Source organism: Dioscorea cayenensis, chromosome 3, assembly GCF_009730915.1.
Source record: "Dioscorea cayenensis subsp. rotundata cultivar TDr96_F1 chromosome 3, TDr96_F1_v2_PseudoChromosome.rev07_lg8_w22 25.fasta, whole genome shotgun sequence".
NCBI classification, from domain to species: domain Eukaryota; kingdom Viridiplantae; phylum Streptophyta; class Magnoliopsida; order Dioscoreales; family Dioscoreaceae; genus Dioscorea; species Dioscorea cayenensis.
This window is the reverse complement of record NC_052473.1, coordinates 18,546,585-18,563,144: the sequence shown is the minus strand read 5'-3', so window position 1 is coordinate 18,563,144 and position 16,560 is coordinate 18,546,585. Positions and strand designations below refer to the sequence as shown.

Genomic DNA, 16,560 nt, shown 5'->3' with positions numbered 1-16,560 from the left:
TAGCACTTACGCACAAACACCTTCAACTTAATAAAATTTATATATTTGGCTTCTTTGCAAAAGTGATAAAATGACAAGGAAAAGCATAACAAAGGAAATTAAGGGTATTTTGGTCTTTTAAAAAAAATTCAAAATTTTGGAGGGGCGTGGGGTTGGACCAAATGAACGGACATTACTGTTGTAAGGTTGTTTGTCGCCACGTGTCGAATACACGAATTCCCACTGGCTACATGGCTACTATATAAACCCCCCATTTTTCTCACTGAGAGTCACCCAAACTCCCTCTAATTCTCATTTCAAACCTAGAATCCACCGCCATGGACAAAGAAAACCTCGTCGCCGGAGATCCAAGAATCACCTCCAGCTTCCCCGCCGTCAAGACCCATGTTCCTGCTCGCAAGCGCTCTCTCGAATCCCTCTCGCCGATCCCCTTCTTGAGGTCATCTCTCATTTTCTTTGCTTCTCTCTCATTTCAAACCCTTTTCGTTTTCTCTCCTTCTTGATCTACTTTTCAGTGGTTTCAGATGTAGCAACGCGATCCGGGTTCCGCTTTCTGAGATTCAAACCTCTGATGAACCGATCAAAGATCAGCCGCTACCTCCGAGTGCCCTAGATGAGGAGCTCGATGATTCCTTTCTTCAAGAAATCGATGCTATATGCGAGCAGAAATCCGCGGCGAAGGAGCAGAAGCCGGAGAAGCGTTGGGGTTTTGTTGTGGATAAGTACCATGAGTACTTGCAGAAGTTGAATGATGAGCAGAGGGAGGCAGCTTGCGCTGATATTTCTGTTCCTTTGATGATCATTGCAGGCCCTGGAAGCGGGAAGGTCTGATCGCTTCTTGACATCTTGGGTTCTTTAGGTTTTTGTTTTCTCATTTTGTTGATATCTTTGTTTGTAGACATCAACTATGGTTGGTCGTGTCCTTACACTGCTTCAAGAGGTATTGCGCCAAATCCATTGCATTCTTTGATCATTTTTTGAAATTCCATTGCTTATGTCGAACCCCTCACTTTTTAAATTAGGGTATTGCGCCGGCCAACATCCTGGCGATGACTTTCACAACAGCTGCAGCATCAGAGATGAGGGATCGGATTGGGTTGGTGGTCGGGAAGGAGGTGGCGAAGGAGCTCTCAATCAGCACATTTCACTCATTCTGTTTGCAGCTCTGCCGGTCACATGCAGGAAAGTATGCCAGCTTTCAGTTTTAGTAATTATCTTTTCTTGATTGGGCTGCTTTCATGAAATCTCAGACCTGATTGCACACATTTCTTACATTCATATATAAAGCTTATCTGAAGAATCTTGTTGGTAGGTCTTCATACATGACACATTATAGGAACATTAACTTGCTTTTGGATTGGTTGGAGTAGTCACTGTTTCTTGTTTGGGTTCTGTTTATGAAATATATTTGGTCTGCTCATTTTCTTGTCATTTATGTATAAATCTGAACTTGCCCTAGATATGAGCTCTAACTGAAGATCTTTACTTTGCACTTCCACTAATATTTGGCAATCACAACAATAAGATGCATTTGATTTTGAAGTTGCTCTCCTCGAAATGTTATCTCCTGATGATTTATTGAACAAATGCACCCGATAACCTACACAAATACAGGTTGGGCCGTACGTCTGAGTTTTTAATTTATGGGCATGCGCAGCAAAGGAGAGCAGTTATTGAGGCTCTGCGGCTAGCAGAGAGTGAATATCAGGATGGACAAGACAAAATTCACAAGTTTGAGAAGACTAATGGTGATTGCAATGCCCAAGCTTTTAAAGAGAAGTCAAAAAAGTGGCAAAAGTTTGTTACCCAGGTGCACATCTTGTTGCAGTTGCACTCTTTATGTTGTTATAACTTCAATTAGTGAAAGCATCATGAGGCCTCTGAATAACACTAGAGTATTGTTTTTTGCTCATTTAGGCCCAAAATTAGCAATTCTAGCTAATCCATAGACAAGGAGAAGTAGTTAGCAAATAGCAAGTTATAGATATAGAAACTACAATACATTTTTATATGTGGCCACTCGCACACTATTGCTTTTGAGCTAAACACAAACTTTATTCTAGTTAATCCATATGATTTGGATTTGGGAAAAGCATTATGATGCCTTCGAATAGCACCAGAGCATAGTGATTCAGTTACACTAGTAGCAATTCTAGCTAATCCATATATAAGTAGTAGATAGAAAGTATACATATGGAAATTAGAATAAATTTGCATATGTGGCCACGTACGTACAACAGTGCTTGTGCTGAGAACAAGTTTTAGTCTAGTCAATCTATATAAATTTTTTTGGTGAAAGCATTATGAGTCCTCTGAATAACACTAGAACAACATTATTTGCTCATTGAGGTCCAGTAGTAGCTATTCTAGCCAAATCATGTACAAGTAGTAGGAAGTTATATGTATAGAGTGAATTTTTATTCATGGCTACTTGCATATAACAGAGCTTGTGCTTTGCATGAAATTTATTCTCTCTTTTAAACAGGGTTACGGACATTGACATCTCTGTTAGAATGGATATGAATAATGTTTTGTGCAGGTGTTGCATTTCTTAAACAATGCATTTAGAATGTAAAACTTAAGTTTTGGCACTTATACATGCAAGTTTTGCTTTCAGGCAAAAGCTTCTGGGAGAATTCCTGAAGATTCTGAAAAATTGGGTGATAAAATAGGAGTAAGAAATCTTATTTTTTATGACCATACTGCCAACTTTGTCCAGAATTTTGAACTGTTAGCTTTGTTTTTTGAAACAGGCAGCAATTCTTCGAAATTATAGCCACATCCTGGCCTCATGCAATGCTTTGGATTACCATGACTTTATTAGCTCTTCTGTGAAATTGCTCAGTGATTTCCCTGAAGGTTTTATTCTTTTAATCTGTTCTTGATGTAAAATGATGTTTATGCCACTTTTTTTCTCTGATAGGTATTACCTTCTTTTCTATGTCCAGTGTATCAGGAGTGTTTAGGCACATGGAAAGCTATACTAGTGGATGAGTTTCAGGATACCAGTTCTATGCAATACTGTTTATTGAGGATTTTGTCTTCTCATGGGCATGTAACCATTGTGGGTGACGAAGATCAGGTGCCCATTGCCAACAATTCTTATTTCTGCATTTTTAAGCATCTAATTTATTTTCTCAAAACTGGATATGATTTACTATTCTAAAGTATGAGGTTTTTGAGTTTCATTTTCTTTCAGTCCATATACAGTTTCAATGGTGCTGATATCTGTGGATTCAATTCATTTCGTGAAGATTTTCCAACTCACAAAGAGGTCATAATGAAGTTGTTACTTATGATTTCTCACAATGTTTAGGCCTTACTCTTGTTTACTTAAACGATCAAGCATGACTTATCAATGTTCATAAGATTTGCTGCAGCTTCTTTATGATTCAGACTTTATTTTTTCCTTTGAAAATTACAGATCCGATTGACAAAGAATTATCGCTCTACTGGGTGTATTGTTGCAGCTGCATCATCACTTATCTATAATAATGCCAAGCGTTGCAAACTAAAGCAAGTTGAAACAGATAATTCCATTGGCTCTAAAGTATCCTTCTCAGGGTTATGGTTTTTGAGGCCTAAAAATTTAATATCAATTTATTATTCATAATCATGCACATATTCTCGAGCAAACTGAAATGATTAAATTCTTTGATCCTTCACATTATTCAAGATAATTGTTAAAGAATGCCACAGTGAAGATTCAGAATGTGCGTATATTGTGGACAAAATCTTGGAAACAACATCTCAAAATTTAACTGACAAGTGTTCCTTTGGTAAAATAGCAATTCTTTACCGAAGACAGGTGTAAATTCATATGTCAAGTTAATATTTTATTTTGATGATATGTGATTATAGTATATTTCTCCAATTTTACATGTAGGTATCTGGCAAAGCCTTTCAAATGTCCTTCCGGAACAGAAAAATTCCCTTCAATGTTCATGGTGTTGCATTTTATAGGAAAAAGGTTGCTTTTGTTTTCCTTTTCACATTGGTAAATTCATAGCATTTTCAAAAATATTTTTTATGAGATATCAGTGGTAAATACCCTGTAGCACTAGCAAATGGTTTAGGTGAATTGTTGAAATTATGCCGTGCATAGTGTTAAATCTAGGCTATTGTTTACCATTTTAAAATATAGACAATGTTATTAACTTGCTAAAAGTGTCACATTGTAACCATGCAAGAGTTGACAAATTTTGTTTCTTCTTGAATACAGGTTATCAGAGCCATTATGTCCATACTTAGAACAACACTGCCTGGTTGTGATGATAACTCGTTTCAAAGGGCATTTAAGGCACTTTTGCCAATTGACAAAGAAGAGAAGAAAAAGGTAGTCTCGCTGTTTTTTGCGACTTACCTAATTATTTTCTTCTAATGTGTTCCTTTCTTTTCCATGTAATAATCAATGTCCAGTTGCTTCAACTCTCATATTATGCAGATTATTGAATATGTTGAGAAAGTATCTACTGTCAGGAATTGTAGCTTTATATCAGCTGCCGGTGAGATCTTTGACGCAAAGATTTCTGGTACTTTCAAAAGGTATTTTCATATACATCTTTGGAGATGAGAAAATTGAACTATATGGGTATTATTATTATTATTTAGACATAGCATGGTGCTGTTTTTGTCTTGGTAGTCATTTTTCCAATTTTGTATTGTTCAGATGAGCATAATGAATGTGCAAGTGTTAATTTCCTTTTCCTTTGGTAGGTGTCACTTTAATCCTGTACCTTAGAAACCAGTAGTTGAGAGCAGAAGAAGGATAGGAAATGTGATCAGTGGAGGAAATAGGATTGGACTTGTTAGTAAGAGATGGAAGATTGGACCTGATAGTTTGGAGTTTGGTTTGGAAATTGAGCCAAATTCTAAGACATCCATGTGCAATTAATTGCCTCTGTCTTCTTCTTCTTCTTCTTCTTTTTTCGGGGTTCATTATTGAAGAAAAACAAAAAGAAAATTGCAAAGGTTGAAAATGTCAAAAGACTAACAATTGAAAAGAGGGCTACTTTATGACTTGCTTAGTTCTTGCAACACCTATCCAAATCAAGTATTGGCAGGCTAACTAGGGGCATGCATCGCGAGAAAGGTCTGCTGTTACTGAGATATGTGGAGAAACAGATTGCAGGGGGCAACTTACCTGCATGAAGTTGGAATAGCTAGTGTTTGCCGGTCAATCATTAATGGTGAATTCATTTCCAGCCTTTGTGTGCACTCCGTGTAACACTATGTAAGCTGGCTATAATGTATTAGAACTAAACATAATTTTGCCTATCATGGATAATGATGTGTCGTAAGTATTGATCATTTTGGTTCTAGAGGGGAGTAGAGCATAAAATTGGATGATGAACTAAAATTTATAACTTTGATTTTGTTAATAAATTATTTAATTTGCCTAGTTGAAGGAGTAGTGTATAGTGCTAAGGAATTAATAGAGAAGCATGAGGTTCTATTTCTTTAGTTTGTATGCTGTATTCTGTTCCATCTAAGACAAGCCAGGAAGGCATTTTCTGGAACATTTTAAAGGTGTCATCTTCTTTCTCTATGCTTTCCTGCTATTTTTATGCCCATTCCATTTTCTCCTTCCTGATATAGGACTCAACTCACTCATGGACGGAAGGTTTTGTCTACATTAAGTATGCTCACAAGGCTTGTTCAAAGTGTAAGTAAACTAGTATCCTTGGCTTCCTAAAAGTTTAAATTTTTTTTTTCTTGATGAACCTATATTAGGGCGCACAGGTGCTTATTGCATACTAGAAGCGCAAACAAAAGATCAACTCGATGCCATTCTCTATTCTATGTAATGGGAAGCCATTTTGGATTGAGCGAACATAAATTAATATGTTAGTAGGAGAGTTTTGTAAATTCTAGGATCTTAAGAACTTATTTAATAAAATCACTTTATGAAATGATTTCCTTTATCAAGAAGAATATAAAATCAGCTAAAGCACCCTTTTCCCCCAACAATATTAGGAAATGCTTGTTCCTATTAATTGTAATGACATATTATGAACAAATGATCATATATATGATTATTTTAATAGTTTTGATGCATAACAATTAACAAATGAGAATTTCTTCTATATTTTTGAATATTGATCATATGTTGGTGTTGACAGGAAAAGTCTATCTCAGTGGTTATCTCTTCTACAGCAAATTTGCTACCCCAGGTATATATTAGATTGTGTGCATAAAGGCGACTTTATTTATTTTTTATGTCCTACTCAATTATTTCAATGGATTCAAATACTTCTAATCTGAAATGCACCCGGTTCTTGCCTTGTGAAATGGCTAGTCAATGATAAGTCACACTATACATGCAGCCAAGTTTGTCTTCAGCATTTTCAACCACAAATGTGCTTAGTTTTTCAGTGAACTCCATAGTGCTTATACATGCAGCCCAAGCATAATATATATCGTGGATCTTGTCATGCTTTAGTCATTTTTTCCCTATAGAGATAATAACCTATTGATCTAAGCAGAAGGTGATGCTGATAAATTGATGAATCCCCCTGGTAATAGTGTTTTTAGAAATGATGTGAATCTGTTTTGTATTTTTTGTTCTTCTCCAACACAAGAGATACTTACCATTTGCAGAAATATCTTCTTGAACAACGTGCCGTGGTTGATGCGGAAGGGGGGAAGCTACTAAATGAAGATAATGATCTAAGATCTGTAAGTTATTGCTACATTCTAGTCTTGAAATCATATAAAAAAATCTTAATCATTACATCTTCTTTCTTTTCTTGTAAGGTTTAAAATTTCTTTTTTTAAACTCTTTTTGAAATATTCATCCATGAGTTATTGGTCCACTTCAATTCTATATATATTTATGTATAATTGTGAAAACATCATTGTTTCACACTTTTATGTATAATTGAATTACTAAAAGTGACCATATCAATTGTTTGGGAAAGTGTTTTCCCTTCATGAACTAGCAATTCCAATTAGTCTTGGGTGTCATTAGCAATTCATATGGTTACTTTTAGTGATTCAATCTGTAAATTATGAATTCATTATCTCTTTTATGTTCCTTAATAGTTATATTTATATGCTACTTGCATTCTCATTGTGGAAGTCTTCAACCATTTCTTTGTTTACTTGGCATAAGGTTTTGTATTAGTGAAATCTTTTCTTCCTGATCTGGTGATTATGTGGATTAGTGGAATCTAAACTTTTGTACTTTTGGCATGTGATCATATAATCCCTGATAAGAATAGATTTTCTCAAGACTAACCAAATAATTGGATTGATGCAGGTCCTCCAATTCCTGTTGGATGATGTTTCCAATTTCTTAACTGCACATTTTACTGATGTAGATGGAGAATCTAAAATAGAAGAAAAAGGTTGCCTTAATATTCTTAAGGCATTCATAGATTACATATCCGAGAGAGAAGCTGAAAATTTTCGATCTCGAAGGCAAGAAAATGAGAATTCTGTTACATTGACTACCATTCACCAGGTTATTCATTAAGAAACAAGCTTACGTGAATTTCATTTAAAGGATAACTTATGAATTCCTATTGCACTGATTAAAATATGTTTTTGCAGTCAAAAGGTTTAGAATGGGACATAGTATTTATTGTGAAGGTATGCCCTGATTGATCTCATATGTATTGGATTCGTAAGCAAACATTGCTTTCTCATGTTCTTGAACTTCTGTGAGTTTTACTGTCTTAGCATACTCATGCTGTTACTTATGTGAAGGCAATGCATGTTTAGTGTCAACGCAATGAGTGCCACAATTGTTTCTAAACAACAGGAGCAAATTGTCAGGAGTATATGGGTGTTTGGGTCCCTCTTGCATTCAGCCCTGATTATAGGCCTTCGAATGATGCTATGCTCGTATCAGTTGTATTTAGGTGTGTGAGATGTGTTTTATGTAATTGTGGGGAAATTACTTGGTGGAATTTAAGCTTATACAAGATGATTCATGCTTTGAAAGACATCGAAAAGCTAAAAGAAAATAATGAAGACAATGAAAGTGAACTAATACTGTCCTGAACTATTATGCAACTATGCATATTAAATAATCGATTTCTTTACATCATTTTGGCTCATAAGTTCTTATGAAATTTAATCAATCAAATTTTATGCACATAGTCTATACTAGTTTTCATAAGCTTTTATATTAATACCACATGTAGGCAAATGACTCTGAAATTCCTTTGTTGCATGAGTTCAACGGCATGGTAAAGAAAAGTGGATCAAATCTAGAGGTAACCTTGCTATTTTGTTCTTTTCTTCAGTGATGTTAAATTTGTAGTATAAAGTAGCTTGAATATATGCAATATTCTATTTTTTAGGAAGAGCGCAGGCTATTTTATGTTGCAATGACACGAGCTCGCAAGAAGTTATACATCTCCTACATTATTATGGGTGCTTATTGTCAGGTAAACATTCACACCTATCTTTGGTGTAACTTGCCGCATTCATAGAGATATACGTGGGTAATCCAAGTTTCTTCTTCAGTTGTTACAGCCTTCTCGCTTTCTCAAAGAAATTCCACAGCACCTCCTAGAAATTCAGGTATGCAGTATTAGCTGCAAGTTTGTTATTTTACCAAATTTTGACCTGGAGAAACAATATGAACATTACGTGATATATCATAAAATACCTTGTATTCATGAATTGGAACTTCAAAGTTTGATCAGTTAGATCATTCTAAATACATCATTAGAGACCTTCAGTTATTTCTATTTCAGTGGATTCAGTTAAACCTTTAATCGATTTCTTTCACAAATCGATAGCAGTTGCTGAGAACTTCATGGAATTGCATCAGTCTAAGTCGAGTAGGAACAACCTGAGAAGGAGCTATACAATTATAATCTTTTTATCTTTCCTCCAAGTGATTCAGGATGAAGTAGTTATTGCCATGTTGTTGATTGTCGTTACTATTACAAGATGTCTTTATATAATAATTATATAAAGTTGCATATCCGTGCTGAATTTTCTCGTGTGCGTTGCATGTTTTCTAGGCTGAGGCCACTGTAAAAGAAATAGGAAAATCTCCAGATTTAGCTAATTTTGGTTCACCACAACGTGAGCCACCCATTGAGGTTGATCATGAGAGAACTCTAAATGTTCGACAAGTCAAAAGCATTCCATCTGTTTTGGATGAACCGACTGAGATATGCCGTGGAAACAACTTCTTGCAAAGGTACTTTTGTTAATTTGAACAGCATCTTGTATGGTGCTTGGGCACCCTTCTGGCTTTGGGAGCTGTTTTTTGTTATTATTTCTGATAGGCTTGATCTGATTAGGTTCAAATTGGAGGAGCGAACCATTGTATCTCATTTGTTTCATCAATGGGCCAAAAAACAAGCATTTCAACATCCCAAACGGCTGCTTGATAAGGTATTATCTTTAGTTGCTGTCCGTAAGTTGCAAGTGTGCACATCGATTTGCTGGGCAAATTATATTATCACTTAAGAGTTTTCAGTAAAAACTACATTCCCTTTCCTTGATTTGTTTGTTTATAGTCATATGAGAAAAGTTGTTGGATACTATGCTTTGTGATGCTAATAACATCAGTTCCTTTCTCATTTCCTCTTTATCTGCAGGTCTGCTTTGTAATTGATGAGCGTTTGACGAGCAAAATGAACAAGCACAAGGTGTTGCATTTGTGATATCGTAAAACTTTCTATTATAACATGAACATGTTTCTAAGAGTAGTCATTCCATCTAAGAATAAATAGTTGGTATCTTTGCAACTAGAAATCTTTCCAAAAATAAACTAGAAGAATCAGTAATAATAACTATATATGACCAAGCACTTTTATTTTTATCACTGAAAAAAAAAATTATCATGTTTTATTGACTGATTTTACAGGGTATTTTTATTTTGTATCATGGTAAAGAAAGGTGAAAGGTATCATATTTTCTTGACTGATTTTGTAGGATACTCTGCGTTCTCTCAAATCATGTTTAAATGATGATGAAGCTTTCCAATATGCACAATATGTAAGTCGATTTTTGCCGATGATTTGTTGATAAATCCTTGCCTGCTCGCAAAAAGCCAGTTCAAAGCAAACATGATTTGTTTCAGGTTCTAAGATGGGAGAAAATTCCAATTGACCAGCGTACTCACTTAATGCGGGAAAAACAGGTAAAACATTAGCAAAAGTGACAGTGCACTCTTTTGTTCATTGATACAAATGAAAATGACTTAATATATGCGTCTATGCTTGTAATCTTTATCCTGCTTTGTTTGGCCTCAGGAGCATTTTCAGAAACAACGAATTGAAACCTCAATGGGATCATTGGAAGCTACTCCTAAGCAGGTTTGCATTTTAAGAATTATTTGACCCAATTTGAGTGAGTGATTCATTGTTCTCCATCCGTTCCACAGATTGCTTACCTACATAAGCTGGGTTGCACAATCGCACCTTCTTCCCGTCTTCATGCTTCAAGGCTAATAGAGCAATATAAATCTTTGTGAACAAGGATGACCATTGATCATGCACGGGAGAAACTAACAAACTGCATTTTCATGATGTTCAAGAGAGGAAAGAGCGCATTTATCCTTGTTGTTAAGGATATCCAAGGCGAGCTTACTATTGACACAGCATTATTTCCCTGCGGCAGAACAAGAACAGCAGCAGTATAAAACTTTTACAGGCATAAAAAATTTCTTAATTGTAATGTGTTTGTAAATAGTTTAGTGCCAGGGTATTGCAAGCGTGTAACATCATGTACAACTACTGAAACAAACGCACCCTACACTCAATATATGCTAACGAATGCTAAAAAATATAAACAAGGCTAAAAAAACATAACGTCTATCACATGAACACGTACACAATGGGCCTTTGTTGAGTGAACAACTGCGTTGTGTCAGCTGAAACGTCAGTTCTCGAAGTTTAGCATGGGCTGTAACAGGCTGTTATTGGGTCCTCGCTAGCCTTTTTCTGGGTTGCCATTGGGCCGCAATGGGCTGACAGCGGGACGTCCTTATGGTGACATGGGCCGTTGACTGGCTTTGCTAGTGGGTCGTAATGGGCTGGCACTGGGCCGGTGATGGCCTTGCTAGTCGGCCGTCCTGAGCTAGTCCTGGGCCGTTGTTAGGCTTCCGACATTGGGCCGTTGTTGGGCTTCAACATCGGACCGTAATGGCTTTTACTGGGCCGTCGTTTGGCTTTGACATTGGGCCGTAATGGGCTTGTACTGGCCCGTTGTTGCGGTTTGACATTGGATCGTAATGGGCTGGTACTGGGCCGATACTGGGCTTTACTAGTGGGCCGTAATGGGCTGTAACTGGGCCGTTGTTGGGCTTCAAGTTGGTCGATAATTGGCTTGCACTGGGCCGTAATGGGCTGTAACTGGGCCGATGTTGGGCTTTTCTAGTGGGCCGTAATGGGCTGTAACTGGGCCGTTATTGGGCTTTTCTAGTGGGCCGTAATGGGCTGTAACTGGGCCGTTATTGGGCTTTGACATTGGGCGGATGTTGGGCTTTGCTAGTGGGCTGTCATGGGCTGTAACTGGGCCGTTGTTGGGCTTTCAAATTGGGCCGTAATTAGCTTGTACTGGGCCGTGATGGGACGGTACTGGGCCAATATTGGGCTTTGCTTGTGGGCCGTTGTTGGGCTTAAAATTGGGCGGTAATTAGCTGATACTAGGCCGCTTTTGGGCTTTGGCAGTGGGCCGTTAATGGCCTTTGAAATTGGGCCGTAAGACTGACATTGGGGCTCTGGTGGGCTTCTTCATTGGGCAGTAATGGGCTTGTATTGGGCCGTTGAGGACTTTGAAATTGGACCAACATGAGTTGGTTGTGGGCCGTTTATGGGCTTTCTTCTGGGCCCTAATGTGCTCCGCTGGGCCGCTGTTAGGCTTTGATTTAAGGCCGTTATTGGGCAATATCATCGATGTAACTGGGCTATGGTCGGCCGATATTTTGTTTTCTGTAGAGCTTTGATTGTTTTCGGCCTCTTGTTGAGTTTTGTGTAGGGCGTCTTTTGGGTCATAACGCGTGCTACCGCACCCTGACTGGTTAATGAGGCCACGTTGGGTTGTAGCATAAAGAATTTTTCCCAAGGCATCGTTTTCTTACTAGGCGATTTTAGACTTTTCAGAGCGTGAATACTTTTTAAAGAACCATCTCGCGTATTCGAAGGTGGTTTTTATTTTGGCAGATGATGATAGAAATCTTTTTTAAGAATTAATTAAATGTTGGTCCTAACATTAGCAAGTCAAAATCTTGTTTGAGACAGGAGATGGGATTAAAAACATTTTTTCCTTTTCATTCTCCTGTTATGTACGTCTACTTATAGTTAATAAAAGTCAAGTCTGGCCAAATGCACATTTGGTAAGTCTCAATAAACCCCGCATCCAAATTTTAAATACAAAGAGAAAACTAAAGAAAACCACGACATCAACGTATTCAAATGCTAGTACTACATTAGCATGTAGTGTGGAACTGGAACACTACATTACTATACAACCTTATATTTATCGCCATTCAAATTCCCCATCTACACTCACAACAATGTTCCAGTGCCATACATGTCTTATTGAAAACATTCTTATTCCTACTAGGCTCTCCACCATTACTCTCTCTCTCTCTCTCTCTATGTATATATATCATTATTGATATGGATAACGCTCTCTCTTTATACATACATTCATACATACATACATAGACCCTGAGTTTATTTCGGGGAAAACAAATTTTGATACAAGAATTAATAAATAATTTTAAATAGAGTTCAAAACTAAATAGTCTGTTCTTAGTTTAGTAGCTAGCTATATATGCCTCTTTTGTTCAAGAACCTTACTCTCGCTCCTTTCCTATTTTAGAAACTATTTACACACTCGTGGGTTCAAGAACCTTACCTTCACCTTCATCTGAAATTATAAACCACTTTACCTCTATCTTTGTAACCAATTCTTACCTTTTATCTTGGGTTGCAGGTCTATTCTAACCATAACCCCCAGACAAACAAGCACAGTACCCATTTATGTTCAATTATATTTGAGCACCTCGCACACAGATGCACAACACACAATGATGCATGAATGCAGGATCAGTCTGTAAGATTGGTTAAAAACAGGGCAATACTCATCGAGGATGGACAAGGATAGATAAATGGATAGATGGATGGAAGTTTATATGGATAAGTATATGACTGTGCCCTATGTGCTGTGTCCAGTAGTCGTCTGGACACATACTCCAGAAATCAAGATGAGGCAGTCAGGTGTGCATTAGATGTATGTTGTATGCATCTAAGTGTTAAAAACTGTTGGGATACTTCAAGTTAGATGTAAGAATAAAAAAAAAAGGCGAGCTACATGATTAGATATGGGTGGGGTGTATCTATACATGCTTGTGGTTATCTGGTATGTAAGACCATATTTGCGGAATTCTTATCTAGATGAGATCAAAAGGCATCCGAACAACTACTCTTGGAGCTTATTTGCTCTTGCCATATGGGGCTTATCAATAGGCTTGGCCTCTATTGGAACTTGTCTAACCATCTTACACCTAAATTAAGCATCAAACATACAAGGGATTGAACATCTTATACCTAGATTGAGCCTCAAATATATGAAGGACTAAACTTTTTTACACCTATATTAAGCACTAATATATAAAGGAGTAAAGTGTCTTGCGCCTAGATTCAAATAGACAGAGGACTAAGCATCTTAAACCTAGATTCATAAGATGTGATTCAGACTAATGAGTAAAGATGCCTTAGATGCTAATCCGAAAGGAGAGCAAGCATCACAAACTTGAGATGAAAATCAAATTATGTGGAGAGAAGAAAAACCAAACTTACACTGTTATCATTCTGAGGCAGAACACTGCAATGGATGAATAACTTCTGTAGATGCCAAGCAACCATGTGCGCCATCCTCTTCACCTAAAACCTTTTAGATGCTCCACCCGTATCTATATAAACCACTTTCATCTGCAGTTGTATAAAATAGTACATAATAAGGCCAGGAAAGTAGTTTGCATGAAAAACTGCTCCCACAGGATGTAATATAGAAAATGAATTACAATATAATCCAGAGGGACAGAAGAACCGGTAAATATCTGATCTTCACTGTTTCAAGAATGATTAGCACTTGTCATGAAAAAGGACATATAACTTAAAGTCTTAAACCATCATATATAATTTCCCCAAGTCAATGAGAACAGTGGCAGTTTTTGTTGTTTTCTTACTATGGATGTATAAGGCCATAAGCACTGCCTAATATCTTTATTCAAGTTTAGTTAATAAAAGTACATTCTAGTTCCTAATCTTGATAACATTCAATAGTTTCATGATAGCAAGCAACAAAGCAACCAAATTCTACATACAAAAAGAGAGATCAACTTTCTCACAGTCAGAAATTAAATTTGGGCAAAAGCACCAATCATTCTTCATTACATGCTAATTTCCTCAATGAAATAAAAATGGAAGAACCCATTATTATACGAAGGATTTGGAAATCTTCGTAATGGCATAGCTAAATAAGATATCGCCAAACCTGGTAATTTTTTCCCAACTCAAAGCAATCAAGACTAATGTTTGTCCCATCATCCGCTAAATCAGACATTCACCAAACCTGGTGTATTTCAAATCAAAGCAATAAAGACTAATGTTTGTGACACCATCAGCTGAATGAGATATCACCAAACCTAGTACTTATCAACTCATAGCAATCAAAAACACTGTTTTTTTCACCATTCACTAAATAAGCTATTACCGAAGTTTGTTTTTTCTTTGATTCAAAGAATCAAGACTAATGCTAGTGTTATCATTCAAACTGAAATTTTAAGGATCCATAGCTTAAAGATACTTGGCGACAAACTTATCATTCATAAAAAAATACACTTAAAAGCTTAAGAAGTTGGCATGAAATTTTCTTTTTGGTTTATTCTGGGACAAATGCGAAGTCTAGTAATCAAATCGGGAGTGATGACTCCAGCGCATACCTCTAGATAGAGATACAATAAAGAGAAAAACCCTAACAATCGCAAATCACAAACTATCTTGTCAAGAAACCCTAGAAAAAGTATGGAGGTATAGCTCGCTGTACAGAAATCAAAATCATGCTTGCAAACCATTCATTCATCAAGAAAATAAGGAAACCCTAGAAAATTATCCAAAAAAAAGAAAAACCTAGAAAAATAATTGAAAAAATATGAAAACTATCCAAAAAGAAAGAAAGAAAGAAAGAAAACCGAGCAAAAGAATCGAAGGAGTAGCTCACAGCGAGGTATGTCATCGGTGCCGATCGGAACCTCAAGGTAGTTGTTTCAGTGCGTTTTGATTCTCTCCAACGCCCCGATCGGATCCGTGATCGAAGATGCTTCATTCTCCGGCGAGATCTATACATCTAGGTCTCCGATCGGGATCTTGGGAGCCTTCAGACACCAGCAACGGGGTAGCGAACGCCCCATGGTTCCCTCCGGAGCCTACGTAGACGACCTCCGCCATCGGCGATCCCGGAGCGACGAACCCTAAACACGAGAGAGAGAGAGAGAGAGAGAGAGAGAGAGGAGATGATATCCAAATCCGATGAACGGGTCATTTTGCATTTGAGTCCTTATAATCTAGGACATTTACAAAAGGGTGTTTTCCCATAATAACCAAACTAATTTTTAAATTTTTGAAAACTATTTTTATTTATTGCAGGGTATTTTTGGAAAAAAGTGACAAATCCTGGATCTTGCGAAAACACCCTCACTTAAAAAAATATTTATCAGACGTTTTTCCGCAAAATGACCATATTGCAGGAAACCCCATATTTTTTAAAAAAACAATATCTATATTTGAAAGCTTGTTTTCATAAACCAAAGCCCACAATTCTACTCAGAAAATACCCTCTGTTTATTAAAATTATTTTTTTAAAAAAAAATTATAAAATTTCATCTAAACTTTTTTTAAAAAAACCAATAAACCACTAATACATTGCCAAAAATGTTTACTAATAAAAAAATTAAGAATACAAACAAAATAAATATCTAAATTTATGAAAAATTTCTTGTTACTTTACCAAAGATTTTTATTTATTTTTTTAACAAAAGTTGACAAATTATGTATTAAGGGCGTATATAAATTTTTTAAATATATCATACATTCTCATTCATTGATTAGGGTTCGAATTCAGGACCTGACCTACACCAGGACTTTGGGGCCAAAATACTAAAATGGTGATGTCTCTGCCTCCCAATGTACAATCAGAGTTAATGAATAGTCCTTTACCACCACAGGAGTTGCAGAAAAACTGCATTCATTTTTCCTTACAGATTTGAGGGAATTTCAGTTCCTTGCATTCCCATTTTGAAGTTTCATGATCCTGTTTATGAACAATGTTTTTTTGTGTGTAATAATACAAAGTGAAGGTGTTATTGATAGCAGACAGCCAACAACCTTGACTGCAGTGCTGGCCATGATAATCACATTTGAGGATTTAGTTGTTTAATCATTTTTCTAAGATGCAATTAATTCCACTTCTAATTACAGTTATTGACTTGCTATATATATATATATATATGAGCATGAGCATACCAACAACCCTATAGAAAAGGTAATTGAGATTATTGTTTATATATATATATATATATAT

At 36.5% G+C, this 16,560-nt stretch overlaps 1 protein-coding gene and 1 long non-coding RNA gene across 4 annotated transcripts; one reads left to right on the top strand and one right to left on the bottom strand.

Moving 5' to 3' along the window:
• The first annotated feature begins 288 nt into the window (after nucleotides 1–288).
• LOC120251570 (ATP-dependent DNA helicase SRS2-like protein At4g25120) lies at nucleotides 289–10,493 on the top strand. Of its 2 annotated transcripts, none has more exons than XM_039260148.1 (29): nucleotides 289–439; nucleotides 525–825; nucleotides 899–940; nucleotides 1,023–1,186; nucleotides 1,615–1,810; nucleotides 2,618–2,674; nucleotides 2,754–2,859; nucleotides 2,949–3,082; nucleotides 3,200–3,274; nucleotides 3,425–3,550; nucleotides 3,677–3,808; nucleotides 3,887–3,970; nucleotides 4,223–4,336; nucleotides 4,445–4,545; nucleotides 5,599–5,665; nucleotides 6,123–6,173; nucleotides 6,601–6,678; nucleotides 7,262–7,465; nucleotides 7,555–7,593; nucleotides 8,184–8,222; nucleotides 8,310–8,396; nucleotides 8,476–8,532; nucleotides 8,982–9,163; nucleotides 9,267–9,360; nucleotides 9,567–9,617; nucleotides 9,904–9,966; nucleotides 10,052–10,111; nucleotides 10,224–10,286; nucleotides 10,355–10,493. In XM_039260148.1, exons 1-29 carry the CDS (start codon nucleotides 318–320, stop codon nucleotides 10,442–10,444), a joined length of 2,979 nt encoding a protein of 992 aa, XP_039116082.1. In that variant the 5' UTR covers nucleotides 289–317; the 3' UTR covers nucleotides 10,445–10,493. The 2 variants fall into 2 exon arrangements, with proteins under 2 accessions (XP_039116082.1, XP_039116072.1); XM_039260138.1 differs by having other exon boundaries at nucleotides 8,151–8,222.
• Nucleotides 10,471–15,485, bottom strand: LOC120251582. 2 transcript variants are annotated; one of them, XR_005533449.1, is made up of 3 exons: nucleotides 15,202–15,485; nucleotides 13,779–13,910; nucleotides 10,471–10,581 (listed from the first exon to the last, which is right to left on the bottom strand). It is a non-coding gene; the product is annotated as an uncharacterized LOC120251582 (long non-coding RNA). The 2 variants fall into 2 exon arrangements; XR_005533448.1 differs by lacking the exon at nucleotides 10,471–10,581 and having other exon boundaries at nucleotides 13,680–13,910.
• Between the last annotated feature and the right edge of the window lie 1,075 nt (nucleotides 15,486–16,560).

What these genes read in the sequence shown, in the direction of transcription:
- LOC120251570 (XM_039260138.1), top strand. Translation starts at nt 318, where the DNA reads ATGGACAAAGAAAACCTCGTCGCCGGAGATCCAAGAATCACCTCCAGC. An exon ending in CATTGACTACCATTCACCAG is followed by an intron (nt 7,466 to 7,554) that starts GTTATTCATTAA and finishes ATGTTTTTGCAG; the next exon opens with TCAAAAGGTTTAGAATGGGA. An exon ending in ACTTAATGCGGGAAAAACAG is followed by an intron (nt 10,112 to 10,223) that starts GTAAAACATTAG and finishes GTTTGGCCTCAG; the next exon opens with GAGCATTTTCAGAAACAACG.